Source organism: Bombina bombina, chromosome 10, assembly GCF_027579735.1.
Source record: "Bombina bombina isolate aBomBom1 chromosome 10, aBomBom1.pri, whole genome shotgun sequence".
NCBI lineage: Eukaryota > Metazoa > Chordata > Amphibia > Anura > Bombinatoridae > Bombina > Bombina bombina.
Window position 1 is genome coordinate 163,802,367 of NC_069508.1, and position 18,177 is coordinate 163,820,543.

Below are 18,177 nucleotides of genomic sequence, written 5' to 3' on the forward strand. Positions count from 1 at the left end.
AGTAAGACGGTTTGCGCATATTCAGTAGTAAGACGGTTTGCGCATATTCAGTAGTAAGACTGTTTGCGCATATTCAGTAGTAAGACGGTTTGCGCATATTCAGTAGTAAGACGGTTTGCGCATATTCAGTAGTAAGACTGTTTGCGCATATTCAGTAGTAAGACGGTTTGCGCATATTCAGTAGTAAGACTGTTTGCGCATATTCAGTAGTAAGACTGTTTGCGCATATTCAGTAGTAACCAGAAGCTACACAGCTAAAAATAACAATTACATTTACTAATTCAGCAGCTGTTTCACTCTAACAGCGACACAATTGGCTTTAATGGGAGGCGGTTACGTTATGCACAAGGGCCGGTCACAGCAGTAGTGTGGCTGGGTCATACCTCTTCAATACCAGCTATGTTATTTACTGCCAGCTTCTTCAGGGAGCTCTGAAGTTTCTTGTCGTCGGCTGTTGCTGTTCTGTGTACAACCTTCTTCTTTCTCCGGGCTGTACCCTGGGGAGGAGGATATGGAGATGGTTTGTGATTGACAGGAACAATTATTGCTTGTTAAAAGGGATAGTAAACAAAAAGGTTTCTTTCATGATTCAGATAGAGCATGCAATTTTAAGCAACTTTCTAATTTTCTCCTATTATCAATTTTCTACGTTCTCTTACTATCTTTATTTGAAAAGGCAGGAATGAAAACTTTGGAGTCGGCCTATTTTTTGTTCAGTACCCTGGATAGGGCTTGCCGATTGGTGCCTGCATTTAGCCATTCAATCAGCAAGCACAACCCAGGTTCTCAACCTAAAATGGGCCGGGCTCCAAAGCTTTTATTCCTGCTTTTTCAAATAAAGATAGCAAGAGAATAAATTAGGAAGCCGCTTCAAATTGTATGCTCTATCCAAATCATGAAATATAAAAATTGGGTTAAGTATCTCTTTAACATCTCACAACAAATAGAAGATTCATTAATTCACTGCTCTATAACAAATAAAAAAAAAAAGAACTATGTATTTATGCCCTTACTGATTACAGCATCTGAAATAACAAGCTCTTAAAAACACAGTGCTATGGGTACAAATTAATCATTTTAATAGAGAATAAATAGGACTACAAACCTTGCCGCCTATTCGGACCTGTGCCTGAAGTTTGGCTAGCTTTTCTTGATTCATAATGATTCTAAAAAAAAAAAAAAAAAAAAAAAAAGTTTTAAGACTTATTTTATACAAACCTGTCACTTGCATAATACTCCATTTCTAATTTAAACCAGCACTTCAGTGTTATCCCCAGGACCCAAAAGGCGCACCACCCGGCTATCTAATATAGCAGAAAATGTTATACTATTATACTGCCCCCACCTGGTTACTTCATAATGCCACGCAGCTGGCAAAAATTTTCTTTGGAGAACTGATTGCATTAAAGGGACAGTCAACACCAGAATTTTTGTTGTTTTAAAAAGATAGATAATCCCTTAATTACCCATTCATTAGTTTTGCATAACCAACACAGTTATAATACACATTTTACCTCTGATTACCATGTATCTAAGCCTCTGCAGACTGCCCCCTTATTTCAGTTCTTTTGACAGACTTGCATTTTAGCCAATCAGCACTCATTCCTCGGTAAATTCACGTGCATGAGCTCAAAGTTATCTATATGAAACACATGAACCAACGCCCTCTAGTGGTAAAAAACTCTCAAATGCAGAGGCCTTCAATGTCTAAGAACCTCCTAGGTTGAGCTTATAACTAAGATTACCAAGAGAACAAAGCAAAATTGTTGATAAAAGAAAATTTGAAAGTTGTTTAAAATTACATGCCCTATTTGAATCATGAAAAAAAAAAAAAAAAAATTTGACTTGACTGTTCCTTTACCCCTTCATGACCAGAGGAGCACTTTTCCATTACTTTACCGTCTGTGACCAGGGCTATTTTTACATTTCTGCTGTGTCTGTTTAGCTCTAATTTTCCTCTTACTCATTTACTGTACCCACACATATTATATACCGTTTTTTCTCGCCATTAAATGGACTTTCTAAAGATACCATTATTTTCATTATATCTTATAATTTACTATAAAAATATTTTTTATAAAATGATGAAAAAAATGGAAAAACACTAACTTTGACCCCCAAAATCTGTTACACATCTACAACCACAAAAAAAAAAAAAAACACCCATGCCAAATAGTTTCTAAATTTTGTCCTGAGTTTATAAATACCCAATGTTTACATCTTTGCAAGTTATAGGGCAATAAGTACAAGTAGCACTTTGCTATTTCCAAACCATTTTTTTCAAAATTAGCGACAGTTACATTGTAACACTGATATCTGTCGGGAATCCATGAATAACCCTTCAAATGTATATATTTTTTAAAAGACAACATAAGGTATTGAACTTGGGGTATTTTGACTCTTTTCATGCAACCATTTTACCACCAATCAATTTTTCACAAAATAGTAATTTAAGAATACATTTACGGGGGCGGAGCTGCCCAGCAACTATGATGGCCGCATGAGCAGGGAGCTCCGTGTACACAGACTCTAAGATAACCCTAATAACGGTAGAAACCCTACAAATAACATTGTGCCCAAATGGATCACAGGGAGAAGCCTGGGTCAGACTGATCAACATTTGGTGACAGTGTGTACATTATTGTGCTAACTAGCTGCCTCGGAGCTACCCGCTATACACTGGAGCGCCATTTTGATGGATTGGGCCGCCTAGAAGAGATTGCTACTCTTGCTCCTAAAAGCGCTTAATATCTGGCTAAACCGCTACTGCAATACAATACTTAGTGAACATTATAGTGATCGGCTGCCAGACATGGAGACCCAGACACTCTATACTGGCTTAAGGGAGCTGATAGAAGATTATGAGCGGAAGATGTGCGAGAGGCTCGATGCTCTCATTGAAACAGTCCAAGAAGCGCGAACACGCCGCGACAACACTGCAGAGGAGAGCAGAGTAGAACAGAAGCCGGTGAGCAACGCAGCGCCTGCAGCTCTCCAGGCGTGCTTCTCGCCATTGGTCTCAGAAGGTACAAGTCTATTGATGAAGCTCCCCTCTGCTGTTGTAAGCGGCTCACACACATGGAGGAAAATGTCTTATGGCCCCTCGCTTACGGATGCAGGCGCCACAGAACATCGCAGAGCTCGCGTATCGCTGGTCACGCTCCCCTCTGTTGCTGAATGGGCTCCATTCTGTCATTGTCTAGTTTGGCAGCGTAACCACTCAGTTACACCTAAAAACCGTTCCGGTATTGGTTGATGATCGCAACCCATGTGCGCAACTGAGATGTGGTGACTCACAAAAGAGTAGCGTCTTACTACATCTGGTGTTGCTTTCAGATGAACGTTGGGAATGCTCCTGTTTATTCACCTCATACTTCTTACCCCATAGCTGGTCCAAGCCACACACGCAAGAACTCTAATGGCGGCTCCTAAGCCAGAGTATTGAGGGACTGTAATGGTTTGGACACTGCAAGGAATATAAGACTCTAGGTTTGATCAGTTTTATAACGAGGGTTACTTTGTCATTTCTACAATTCACCCCCACCCCACTTTGCATTTATTAGCGATGTATTTCGGTTTCTACCTTGCTTATTCAAAATGTTTATGCAGCGTGTTTGATAATTTTAATATTACTTGAAAAGCTAAATATTGCTCTTACATACATATTCTTTTTACTTTCTTAGTTTGGTACCTACATCAAATATTGTACATAATAGTTTATTGGATTTACTGTCCTTCATGTTCGTGATGTCTGTGCAGCCTGTTTGCTAAATGTTTTTGTTTTCTCTAATGCTAGGTATTGTTCTATACACATAAACCACAGGGAACAGCTATTTAATATTGCTTAGGTGTGTGAATGGGGAATGATGTACTGTGCAGGGTTATACATACATGAACTAGCCATCTAGTTGCCATGGCGTGTAGGGTTTATGTTTAATCACAACGCTGGAGGCTAGGGTAAATGCTTTGCTAGGTAGACTAAGGGTCTGTATGTTAAAGTTTCGATACTACTATAGAGATGAGACATGAGGACGACAAAACCTTTATATTTATGCCCTTTCTGTGACACCAGAGGCTTATGAAGGAGATTTTTTTTTTGTATATACACATATTGATGGACCTCTTAATGTGGAGGAAGTTCTCCTAACTCTGCGGCCATTTTGGGTCTATCTTTTTTTTTGCATGACTAATTTCCCCCAATGCCGAGCTGTCAGCGGCCGGGACAGTAAGGCATATACATTATTTTACTGCATAGATCATAGGGGATCAACATGACTCCTTTAGATAACTGACATTGTGTCCCAATGGAGCTGTGGCCGCAGAGGTGCATTGCACTTTATAAAGTCCTTCAGTGTGGCACATAGACGCTATAGGTAAGCTTGCTTGTGAGTGGCCCCCATTTAATAACGCCGCAGCTTGTCTCCCAGAAAACCTAACTTTTGATAGTTTGATAATTCTGTCCCTGTGGTTGAAAAATCTTTTCTGAGTTTATTTTCTATTTGCAGGCTGCACTCCCATTATGATAGTACCCTAGATGATCACTACTTTATTTACGATCATGAGCGTTCTCCAGAGACCCTTGATATTATTATAGCTTGGTGCATATAGTAAGTTACCCAATTGCTTAAGCAGTATAAAGTAAAAAACCTGAGGTACTTGCGACGGGATCCAAGAGCGGTCCCTTCATTCTATTATACCTTTCCCTATTTTCGGTAATGCCTTTCCATATAAAGGTCCATGAGTGGCCTTTTGAGTTTACGGGGAAGGTTAACTTCTATATAGGCACTGTATATGAATATGTCATGTAATGTTATCACTTAATGTACTACAATATTCACTGTTTGTGATGCTTGTTTGCCTATCCTTGATACCTCAATAAATATATATATATATATATATATAAAAAGAATACATTTACTGAGAACGTTAAGGGTTACTGCCAAATAACATCCCAATATGTCTTCAACAACATCTCCCGAGTACAGTGATAACACCCATGTATAGGTGTATCGGGTTCTCTGGGGGCTAAAAGGCCTATATTGACATTATAGCAAACTAAGTAAGCCTGTTTTACTGCTCAGAGCTCTGCAATTATGCACATTCAGTTTGAGAGGCCAATGTGAATACAAATAGACGCAATTCTACCACGTGTAATATGTGCAATAGTGTCCCTTGATAAGCATGTTTGACCCTCCCCTGTAGCTAAAGTACCACAACACATTACAGCTGCTGAGCAGGATGTGCCTGGGACTTCATCTGTCTGTTAGTTACCAGGAGCCATTAACAAATGAGCACTTAATTTTTGTATTAGACTGTGCCCATCAAGCAGTCATTAAAGGGATATTAGACAGTGCTCCTTTGGTAAAAAAAAAAAGTTAAATCAAAGTAAACATAAAAAGAAACAGATTGAGTAAAAAACAGCAAACAACTTGTTTTCTTTCAAAAATAGCACTTACAATTTCTCACTGTAGCCACTGTCCGCCAGCAATGAGCCTCCCACCCATCAACGATCGGCACCATCGCTGGCCGATGCGGAGAGGTGGGTAAAAAAAAGGTATTGCAGTTTTGCCTCAATATCGAGGCATCATTGCAATACCTTAAAAAGCGTCTGGAAGCGATCACGATTGCTTCCACCGCTTGAAACCCCAGAGGACATGGCAGGAACGTCCTTGGTCGCTAAGGGTATTTTTTTGTAGGACGCTCCTGGCACGTCCTCAGTTGCGAAGGGGTTAAAGGGATACAGAACCCATTTCTTTCCTTTCATAATTCAGATAAAGAAGCAAGTTTAATTAACTTTCTAATTTACAGCTATTATCAAATTTTCTTTGTTCTCTTGGTATCTATTGGAAAAAGCAGGAATATAAAGCTTATGAGCCGGCTCATCTTTGGTTCAGCACCTGGGTAGCACTTGCTGATTGGTGGCTAAAATGTAGCCACCAATCAGCAAGTACTACCCAGCGTTCTGAACCAAAAATAGGCCTGCTCCAAACAGTCTGACTTTTCCAAATAAACATACCAAGAGAATGAAGAAAAAAATAGGTGTAAATTAGAAAGTTGCTGCTCTATCGGAATCATGAAAAAAAAATTGGGTTCAGTATCCCTTTAATATGGCTGGTGGGCAACTTATTAAAAATGAAATACACAAATAAGTTGCAGTTTCATTCCCAAAGAAAAATCTATTAAGTAAAAAAAATGTGAGAATTGCAGGTAAACAGGACACAAGCTCATTTCTCTCCTAGCACATAACTATCACCACTTGGTGTGAACATTGTACAAAGGTGCTCTCAGGTGTCCTTTAACCCCTTAAGGACCAAGGCCATTTTTCAATTTCTTTCCCTTAAGGACCAGGGCTATTTTTACATTTCTGTGGTGTTTGTGTTTAGCTGTAATTTTCTTCTTACTCATTTATTGTACCCACACATATTATATACCGTTTTTCTCGCCATTAAATGGACTTTCTAAAGATACCATTATTTTCATCATATCTTATAATTTACTATAAATTTTTTTATAAAATATGAGGAAAAAATGGAAAAAAACACACTTTTTCTAACTTTGGCCCCCAAAATCTGTTACACATCTACAACCACCAAAAAACACCCATGGTAAATAGTTTCTAAATTTTGTCCTGAGTTTAGAAATACCCAATGTTTACATGATCTTTGCTTTTTTTGCAAGTTATAGGGCAATAAGTACAAGTAGCACTTGGCTATTTCCAAACCAATTTTTTTCAAAATTAGCGCTAGTTATATTGGAACACTGATATCTTTCAGGAATTCTTGAATATCCCTTGACGTGTATATATTTTTTTTTAGAAGACATCCCAAAGTATTGATCTAGGCCCATTTTGGTATATTTCAAGCCACCATTTCACTGCCAAATGCGATCAAATAAAAAAAATTGTTCACTTTTTCACAAATTTTTTCACAAACTTTAGGTTTGTCACTGAAATTATTTACAAACAACTTGTGCAATTATGGCATATATGGTTGTAAATGCTTCTCTGGGATCCTCTTTGTTCAGAAATAACAGACATATATGGCTTTGGCGTTGCTTTTTGGTAATTAGAAGGCCGCTAAATACCACTGCGCATTACACGTGTATTATGCCCAGCAGTGAAGGGGTTAATTAGGGAGCATGTAGGGAACTTCTAGGGTTAATTTTAGCTTTAGTGTAGTGTAGTAGACAACCTCAAGTATTGATCAAGGCCCATCTTGGTATATTTCATGCCACCATTTCACCGCCAAATGCCATCAAATTAAAAAAAATCGTAACATTTTTCACAATTTTAGGTTTCTCACTGAAATTATTTACTAACAGCTTGTGCAATTATGGCACACATGGTTGTAAATGCTTCTCTGGGATCCCATTTGTTCAGAAATAGCAGACATATATGGCTTTGGAGTTTCTTTTTGGTAATTACAAGGCGGCAAAATGCCGCTGCGCATCACACGTGTATTATGTCTAGCAGTGAAGGGGTTAATTAGGTAGCTTGTAGGGAGCTTGCAGGGTTAATTTTAGCTTTAGTGTAGAGATCAGCCTCCCACCTGACACATCCCACCCCTGATCCCTCCCAAACAGTTCTCTTCCCTCCCTCACCCCAAAATTGTCCCCGCCATCTTAAGTACTGGCAGAAAGTCTGCCAGTACTAAAATAAAAGCTCTCTTTTAATTTTTTTAAAAATTTTCCCAGCATATTTACATATGCTGCTGTGTAGGAGCCCCCCATAGCACCCAACCTCCCTGAGCCCCCCACACAGCTCTCTAATCTCCCCCCTCTCACTATTTGGTGCCATTTTGGGTACTGGCAGCTGTCTGCCAGTACCCACTTTTCAAACTTTAGTGCACTTTTTTTATTTTTATTTTTTTCTGTAGTGTAGCTGGCCCCCCCTCAATACCCCCCACCCCCCTCTCCCAGATCCTTTTTATAAATAGAAATTTAGCCCTCATCACCCGCTCCCACCACAGATCACCTCCCGCTCCCACCACAACCGGACCGTTTATGTGGCATGCTTTGTTAAGATCGGGGGCGCACGGGCGCGCGCACATGCGCGCGCCCGCACGCACCGGTACTAATTCCGGGACCAAGATTCCCAGCGATGGGCCACCTCCTCCCTGTAACTGCTCCCACCCACCAACGATCGGCACCATCGCTGGCCGATGCAGAGAGGGCCACAGAGTGGCCCTCTCTGCATCGGTGTGCCAGAAAAGGTATTGCCATGATGCCTCAATATCGAGGCATCACGGCAATACCTTGAAAGCGGCTGGAAGCGATCAGGATCGCTTCCAGCCACTTTAAACACTTAGGTCGTACAGGGTACGTCGCTGGTCTTTAAAGACCAGGTTGTGTGCGACGTACCCTGTACGACTCGTGTCGTTAAGGGGTTAAATTTGATATCATTTTGTCAATCCCAGGTTTAAGCTTGTACAGACCTGCACCGCACATTATAGCAAACTAAGTAAGCCTGTTTTACTGCTCAGAGCTCTGCAATTATGCACATTCAGTTTGAGAGGCCAATGTGAATACAAATAGAAGCAATTCTACCACGTGTAATATGTGCAATAGTGTCCCTTGATAAGCATGTTTGACCCTCCCCTGTAGCTAAAGTACCACAACACATTACAGCTGCTGAGCAGGATGTGCCTGGGACTTCATCTGTGTGGTTACCAGGAGCCATTAACAAATGAGCACTTAATTTTTGTATTAGACTGTGCCCATCAAGCAGTCATTAAAGGGATATTAGACAGTGCTCCTTTGGTAAAAAAAAAAGTTAAATCAAAGTAAACATACAAAGAAACAGATTGAGTAAAAAACAGCAAACAACTTGTTTTCTTTCAAAAATAGCACTTACAATTTCTCACTGTAGCCACTGCCCGCCCCCCCTCCCGTGTGATGAGTGGAATATTTTTGACAGTACAGTCAAAATTAAACTTTCATGATTAAGATAGGGCAATTTTAAACTACTTCCCAAAGTACTTTTATCAAATTTGTTTGGTGCTCTTGGTATTGTTGAAAGCTAAACCTAGGTAGGGTCAAACTGATTTCTGAGCCGTTGAATGCCACCTCTTATCTGTGAAAAACTGTTCAAAAGCACTGTTAGACAGTGCCAGTTCATGTGTCATAGCCAAAATTGTGCTCACTACCGTGGTGTTATTCGTGAGTCAGCACTGATTGGCTAAAATGCATGTCTGTCAAAATAACCAAGATAAGGGGCAGTCTGCAGAGGTTTAAAGTTAAAGGATCAGTCAACACATTAGATTTACATAATCAACAAATGCAAGATAACAAGACAATGCAATAGCACTTAGTCTGAACTTCAAATGAGTAGTAGATTTTTTTTATAACAAATTTCAGTTATGTATATTTCCACTCCCCTTGTACCATGTGATAGCAATCAGCCAATCACAAATGCATATACGTGTAGTCTGAATTCTTGCACATGCTCAGTAGATCTGGTGACTCAAAAATTGTAAATATAAAAGACTGTGCACATTTTTTTAAATGAAGTAAATTGGAAAGTTGTTTAAAATTACATGCTGTATCTGAATCATGAAAATGTAATTTAACCTGAGTGTCCCTTTAATGTAAATTTTAATGAATGACTGTTTCTTAAAAATAGTATTAAAAACAGGGGCACTTTAAACTTTACACTGCAGCATTTGTTCTTTTAAATACTTACCCTTTTCCTTAGGAAACCCAGACCGGCGATACTCCGCCCACAGCAATGACTAAACCAGCCTCCTCCAATCACTGCTTGGCCTCGCCAGATGGACGCTCCGGGGTGCACACCATGATAGGAAGAAGCCGGTTTCGTCATTGCTGAGATAAGTACAGAGGAGCTGCGGGCGGAGGATCACCGGTCTGGGTTTCCTAAGGAAAAAAGGTAAGCATTTAAAAACAACGCTGCAATGTAAAGTTTAACGAATGAAAGTGCCCCGGTTTTTAATAGTATTTTTAGAATCTGGTCACTCTTTCATTCAACTTTAAAGGGACATGAAAGCCAACATTTTCTCTCATGACTTAGACAGAAAATACAATATTAAACAGCATTCCAATTTACTTCCATCCAATTTGCTTTAGTCTTAAGAGTTTTGAAGAATAGCAAGAGTGAGCCAATCACACAAGGCATACATGTGCTGCCACCAATCAGCAGCTACTGTGCCTATTTAATATGATTTTCATCAAAAGAATTAGAGAATTAAAGGGACACTAAACCCAAATTTTCTCTTTCGTGATTCAGACAGAACATGTAATTTTAAGCAACTTTCTAATTTACTTCTATTATCAAATTTTCTTCATTCTCTTGGTATCTTTATTTGAAATGCAAGAATGTAAGTTTAGATGCCGGACCATTTTTGGTGAAAAACCTGGGTTATTCTTGCTGATTGGTGGATAAATTCATCCACCAATAAAAAAGTGCTGTCCAGAGTACTGAACAAAAAAAAGTAGCTTAGATGTCTTCTTTTTCAAAAAAAGATAGCAAGTGAACAAAGAAAAATTGATAATAGGAGTAAATTTGAAAGTTGCTTAAAAATTGCATGCTCGATCTGAATCACAAAATAACTTTTGGTTCAGTGCCCCTTTAAGCAAATTAGAAAGTTGTTTAAAACTGCATGTTTTCCTAAATCATAAAAGAAAAAAAATAAGTTTAAGCACAGATGTAAAAAGTGTATTTGTGTAATAAAGGGATTATCTGTCTTTTTAAACAATCAAGTAGGCTGTCCCTTTAAGCAACATTGTGCAAGTTGTAAGCATAAGTAGATCCGATTCCCTGTTTATCTAGAATTTACTTAATACGAAACCAACTCTGGAAGTTTTATCACATCAGGCTAGATAAGCTTCATGTAGAGACCACAGCCTCTTTGTAGGGATGTGACATGAATTAATGGACACCGCACAAATGAAGTTTAAAAAAAAAAAAATCCATTTAAATAGATTAATAATGCACATTGCAATGATTTCTATTAAATGTATACCACTGCTTAGCTATTTGTTTTTACAATTAAACAGACTGTTTGAAAAATAAAAATTAAATCAACCCTTAACGCGCAGAAAAACAGAACATGTATTAATTATTTTGCCCATTTTCTTGTAATTTACTGTGTTTTTCCTCTGCAATAGAGGAGCTAGAATGTGTGAACGTGTAGGAATGTGTGTGTGTGTATCATTCTCACCTTTGCAGTCCCCACCTCCGGTTTCTCATCCTCCCACCCATCTAGATTGTAAATTCACACGGGAATAGGGCCAACTCCCCTTGTATTTGTCTGTAAAATTGTCCCTTTTTGTATTGTTTCTCCGTTTTACTTTTATCCTTGTACCCATGGGCAGTGCATAAAGAGATTATATAGATATAGATAGATAGATATTTTATATACACACAGGTATAGTACTCACAAGAGGAGTTTTGGGGCTTGCACCTGATGCGACAGAGCATGTGATCAGGGAGGCAGGAGAGTGCACTACAGGTAAGAGGAGGGCATGTGACCAGGGAGGCAGGAGAGTGCACTACAGGTTAAGGGAGCGCATGTGACCAGGGAGGCAGGAGAGTGCGCTACAGGTAAGGGGAGCACAGGACTATGAACCATATCTGAGGATGTGACCATTAATTTGGGAAATAAGGGGAGGGGAGGGAGAATCCACACACCTGACCTGTTATGTAATGTTGACATGTACCTGATGGAGGGTCTATGGAACAGCTCTGGTGTGATAAAGGTCTGTACCAATATGCAATCTGGGCATGTCACTTGCATAAAAGCTTTGCTAATGATATGCAGTATCAGGGCTCAGTCCTGGTTCCTATGGGTACCCAATCAACTGCAGCTTGCCAGCATCAGCCTGTTTTAATTGTGACACAATCATGTGAGCTACAGACCATATCTCCTTTCAGCCACTCCAGTGAACTGAAATTTCTAGGATGCGTATGGCAAAGAGAGTTCTTGTTAAATGGAAGCTCTGTGCTGATTTTGGACCCTGCACTCCTGCATCGTGTTTTTTTTTTTTTTTAAGGGTACCCATAGGGTCACATTCTGCATGGGACCTGGTCTCTGTATTCAGAGTATATTTTGGAAGAAATTTGTAGCTGGATTGTGTATCTAGGAGCAGTTCCGTTTGCAGTTTTGTTTGATACCTGAAAATATGTCTCCTAACTTTTTGGACTGGCTCCTAGATTTTAAAGAAATTTGTCAAGCACTACGATATGTATCTGATCCTTTTTTTTACGATATGTATCTGATCTTTATTCTGGGCATGCAACTGGCATAAAAAAGGGATGCTCGAAAAATAATACAATTTAGAAGCCATTCTTCAAATCTAGTTCTGATTTGAGCTCAGCAAAGGTGGGGCTGTTACTCCAGTGGGAGCTAAAGTATGTGCTGAGCAGATGGAACTGTACAATACATATAACACTGTTGTATTGTCATTGTTACAGTGTGAGAACTACAAAAACTATAAACAACTAGACAAGATAAATATGTTAAACTGGATAATTCTGCTGTCTTTATAAACCTTAAAACATAACTAATGTATTATAAAAAGTTTGTTGTGTTGCTTCATAAATTATGTTCACTCCCCACTCCAGACACAAGCGATGACCATTTGCATTTATTTGAGCTGAGACTTTATGGACGTACAAGTATGTTGACCAGTGGATCCTAAACCAGATATGCCTTAGAGGGTTATCCTGGGCACAGGTAACAATCAATGCTTAGGTACAGATACTCCCTGATCGTGGACTGGCAATGCTCTGAGCACTATCACAGTAATTAATCATGTCAAAGCATAAGTAAGACAATGAGGACAAACAGCAAACATGTTTAGGCTGCAAACAGTTCCAGAGTTATGGTTAATGTGTGGTTATTCATATGGCAGCACATCTCAATTGCACTGGCCCAATGTATCAGAATAAAAAATAAAAAAAAATACTTCAAAACGCTAGTGTGGTATTGTGACAAGGGGACATAATTGTCACTCCGGACAATGCAAATTGGGGGGTGATTGTAGAGGGACTGTGCAAAAAAGCAGGGGGCTAACAAGAGCATCTTATAAAGAGAAGGGTGCCATAAGTTACAATGCAGGAAAGCAGGTCTACATTAAAAAGGTACTGAGCAACAAAGCTCACTAAGAAAATATGCAAAGCGGAGTGTGCCCTGAAGGCCCATACATAAGGGACAATGCAAAAACTGGGTTGGTGTCTACAGAGGGATTATGCCTAAGAAGGGGTCCTCACTGAGATACCCTACAACCCTAACCAAGAAAATGTTGAGTAGCCAGACAAGGAAGGGATCACTAAGGGACCCTAAAATGGTAAGAGCTAGCAAAGGGAACTCAGCAAACGTGTAAAAAGCAAAGATACCAACACCTGTATTACACAATGAAGCTGCACAGACAGGTCAATTATTAAAGGGACACTGAACCCAAATTGTTTCTTTTGTGATTCAGATAGAGCACGCAATTTTTAGCAACTTTCTAATTTACTCCTATCATCAATGTTTCTTCATTCTTTTGATATCTTTATTTGAAAAAAGGCATCTAAGCTTTTTTCTTGGTTCAGAACTCTGGACAGCAGTTTGATTGGTGGATGAATTTATCCACCAATCAGCAAGGACAACCTAGGTTGTTCACCAAAAATGGGCCAGCATTTAAATTTACATTCTTGCATTTCAAATAAAGATACCAAGAGAATTATGAATATTTGATAATAGGAGTCAATTAGAAAGTTGCTTAAAATGTCATGCTCCATCTGAATCACGAAAGAAAATTTGGGTTCAGTGTCCCTCTAAGTGCCTGGCAGACAAAAAATGTGCCTGGCTGTGTCCTTGCTGACACTATTGTGTATGTCTACATTTATTTTCACACGCGTGCAGCCCCCTTACACACACGCAGCCCCCTTGCGCGCGCGCAGCCCCCTTACACACACTTGCGCGCGCGCAGCTCCCTTACACACACGCGCACGCGCAGCCCCCACACACGCGCAGCCCCCACACACACACAAGAGCGCGCCCCCTTACACACACACACAGCCCCCTTACACACACACACAGCCCCCTTACACACACACACACACACACACACAGCCCCCTTACACACACACACACACACAGCCCCCTTACACACACACACACACACAGCCCCCTTACACACACACACACACACAGCCCCCTTACACACACACACACAGCCCCCTTACACACACACACACAGCCCCCTTACACACACACACACAGCCCCCTTACACACACACACACAGCCCCCTTACACACACACACACAGCCCCCTTACACACACACACACACACAGCCCCCTTACACACACACACACAGCCCCCTTACACACACACACACACACAGCCCCCTTACACACACACACACACACAGCCCCCTTACACACACACACACACACAGCCCCCTTACACACACACACACACACACACACAGCCCCCTTACACACACACACACACACACACACAGCCCCCTTACACACACACACACACACACAGCCCCCTTACACACACACACACACACACACACAGCCCCCTTACACACACACACACACACACACACACACAGCCCCCTTACACACACACACACACACACACACCCCCCTTACACACACACACACACACACACACAGCCCCCTTACACACACACACACACACAGCCCCCTTACACACACACACACACACACACACAGCCCCCTTACACACACACACACACACACACACACAGCCCCCTTACACACACAGCCCCCTTACACACACACAGCCCCCTTACACACACACAGCCCCCTTACACACACACAGCCCCCTTACACACACACAGCCCCCTTACACACACACAGCCCCCTTACACACACACAGCCCCCTTACACACACACACACACAGCCCCCTTACACACACACACACACAGCCCCCTTACACACACACACACACAGCCCCCTTACACACACACACACAGCCCCCTTACACACACACACACACACACACAGCCCCCTTACACACACACACACACACACACAGCCCCCTTACACACAGCCCCCTTACACACACACACAGCCCCCTTACACACACACACACACACACAGCCCCTTACACACACACACAACAGCCCCTTACACACACACACCAGCCCCCTTACACACACACACAGCCCCCTTACACACACACACACAGCCCCCTTACACACACACACACAGCCCCCTTACACACACACAACACAGCCCCCTTACACACACACACACAGCCCCCTTACACACACACACACATGCCCCCTTACACACACACACAGCCCCCTTACACACACACACACACCCCTTACACACACACACACAGCCCCCTTACACACACACACACAGCCCCCCTTACACACACACACAGCCCCCTTACACACACACACAGCCCCCCCCTTACACACACCACGCCCCCCTTACACACACACAGCCCCCTTACACACACACACAGCCCCCTTACACACACACACAGCCCCCTTACACACACACACAGCCCCCTTACACACACACACAGCCCCCTTACACACACACACACAGCCCCCTTACACACACACACAGCCCTCCTGCCCTGCACACACACACACAGACCCCTTACACACACACACACCCAGCCCCCCTTACACCCACACACAGCCCCCTTACACACACACACACACACAGCCCCCTTACACACACACACACACACAGCCCCCTTACACACACACACACACACAGCCCCCTTACACACACACACACACACAGCCCCCTTACACACACACACACACACAGCCCCCTTACACACACACACACACACAGCCCCCCTTACACACACACACACAGCCCCCTTACACACACACACACAGCCCCCTTACACACACACACACAGCCCCCTTACACACACACACACACAGCCCCCTTACACACACACACACACACAGCCCCCTTACACACACACACACACACAGCCCCCTTACACACACACACACACAGCCCCCTTACACACACACACACACGCCCCCTTACACACACACACACAGCCCCCTTACACACACCACACACACCACACACACACAGCCCCCTTACACACACACAGCCCCCTTACACACACACAGCCCCCTTACACACACACAGCCCCCTTACACACACACAGCCCCCTTACACACACACAGCCCCCTTACACACACACAGCCCCCTTACACACACACAGCCCCCTTACACACACACAGCCCCCTTACACACACACTGCCCCCTTACACACACACAGCCCCCTTACACACACACAGCCCCCTTACACACACACAGCCCCCTTACACACACACACACACAGCCCCCTTACACACACACACACACAGCCCCCTTACACACACACACACAGCCCCCTTACACACACACACACACAGCCCCCTTACACACACACACACACAGCCCCCTTACACACACACAGCCCCCTTACACACACACAGCCCCCTTACACACACACAGCCCCCTTACACACACAACACACACACACAGCCCCCTTACACACACACACACACAGCCCCCTTACACACACAACACAGCCCCCACACACACACGCAGCCCCCTTACACACACACACACACACACGCGCAGCCCCCTTACACACACACACGCAGCCCCCTTACACACACACACGCAGCCCCCTTACACACACACACGCAGCCCCCTTACACACACACACGCAGCCCCCTTACACACACACACGCAGCCCCCTTACACACACACACGCAGCCCCCTTACACACACGCAGCCCCCTTACACACAGTCACGAAACCATATTACATACACACGCAAATATATATGGTAATTTCTAATAGATTATAGAAGGGCCCGCGCCAACTCACATATGGGTACAAAGGCCTCGCACAGTAAAGAATACACAGTCCGCTCGATCCCCCAGATAGGTGGCAGAAATCCAGCGAAAAAAGCAAAAGAGAAGGCAAACACACAATACTGACCTGTCCAGAAGCTCCGCAACAGCACGAGGTAACCAAGATGGCGGCAGCAGACCAGGAACAGCTGTGACGTCAGAACGCTCAGTTCGTAAGGGTAAAAGCGGAAACTGGGCGTAATTACGTCATCAAATTAATGTCGCTCTGTTTATTTGTGGAGGAGCCAAAAACAGATTTGTTGTTCAAAGCCAAAGAAACTCACATATGTCACGTGTTATCTGTTCCTCATATACAGCTGCATGTGTTACTTGTTCTCTAACCCTTATATAAAGCTACATGTTATCTGCTCTCTAGCTTCAATGTCACCTGCTGTCTAACCCTTATATAAACTACACTGTGTCACATGTTATCTATCACTCATATAAAGCTACATGCTGTATGTGTCACCTGCTCTCTAACCCTCATATATATTTACACTGTCACCTGCTCTCTAACCCTCATATAAAGCACTGTCATATAATCTCTCTCATATAAAGCTACACTGTGTCATATAATCTCTAACTCTCATATAAAGCTACACTGTGTCATCTAATCTCTAACCTTCATATAAAGCTACACTGTGTCATATAATCTCTAACCTTCATATAAAGCTACACTGTCATCTAATCTCTAACCTTCATATAAAGCTACACTGTGTCATCTAATCTCTAACCTTCATATAAAACTACACTGTGTCATCTAATCTCTAACCCTCATATAAAGCTACACTGTGTCATCTAATCTCTAACCTTCATATAAAGACACACTGTCATCTAATCTCTAACCTTCATATAAAACTACACTGTGTCATCTAATCTCTAACCCTCATATAAAGCTACACTGTGTCATCTAATCTCTAACCTTCATATAAAGACACACTGTCATCTAATCTCTAACCCTCATATAAAGCTGCACTGTGCCATCTAATCTCCCTTCAATAAGCCCTGGTCATATAAAGCTACACTGTGTCATCTAATCTCTAACCCTCATATAAAGCTACACTGTGTCATCTAATCTCTAACCCTCATATAAAGCTACACTGTGTCATCTAATCTCTAACCCTCATATAAAGCTACACTGTGTCATCTAATCTCTAACCCTCATATAAAGCTACACTGTGTCATCTAATCTCTAACCCTCATATAAAGCTACACTGTGTCATCTAATCTCTAACCCTCATATAAAGCTACACTGTGTCATCTAATCTCTAACCCTCATATAAAGCTACACTGTGCCATCTCATCG

The 18,177-nt window shown here is 42.2% G+C and overlaps 1 protein-coding gene across 1 annotated transcript in view; it reads right to left on the bottom strand.

The window, feature by feature from the left end:
- BTF3L4 (basic transcription factor 3 like 4) overlaps positions 1-17,196 on the bottom strand; it is a 33,141-nt gene extending 15,945 nt beyond the window's left edge. The window contains exons 1-3 of the mRNA XM_053693480.1: positions 16,960-17,196; positions 1,106-1,166; positions 384-497 (exon numbers count right to left, since the gene is read on the bottom strand). Coding sequence (XP_053549455.1) covers positions 384-497; positions 1,106-1,159 — 168 coding nt within the window. The 5' untranslated portion in view covers positions 1,160-1,166; positions 16,960-17,196. The remainder of the gene's footprint in view (positions 1-383; positions 498-1,105; positions 1,167-16,959) is intronic.
- Positions 17,197-18,177: the final 981 nt, after the last annotated feature.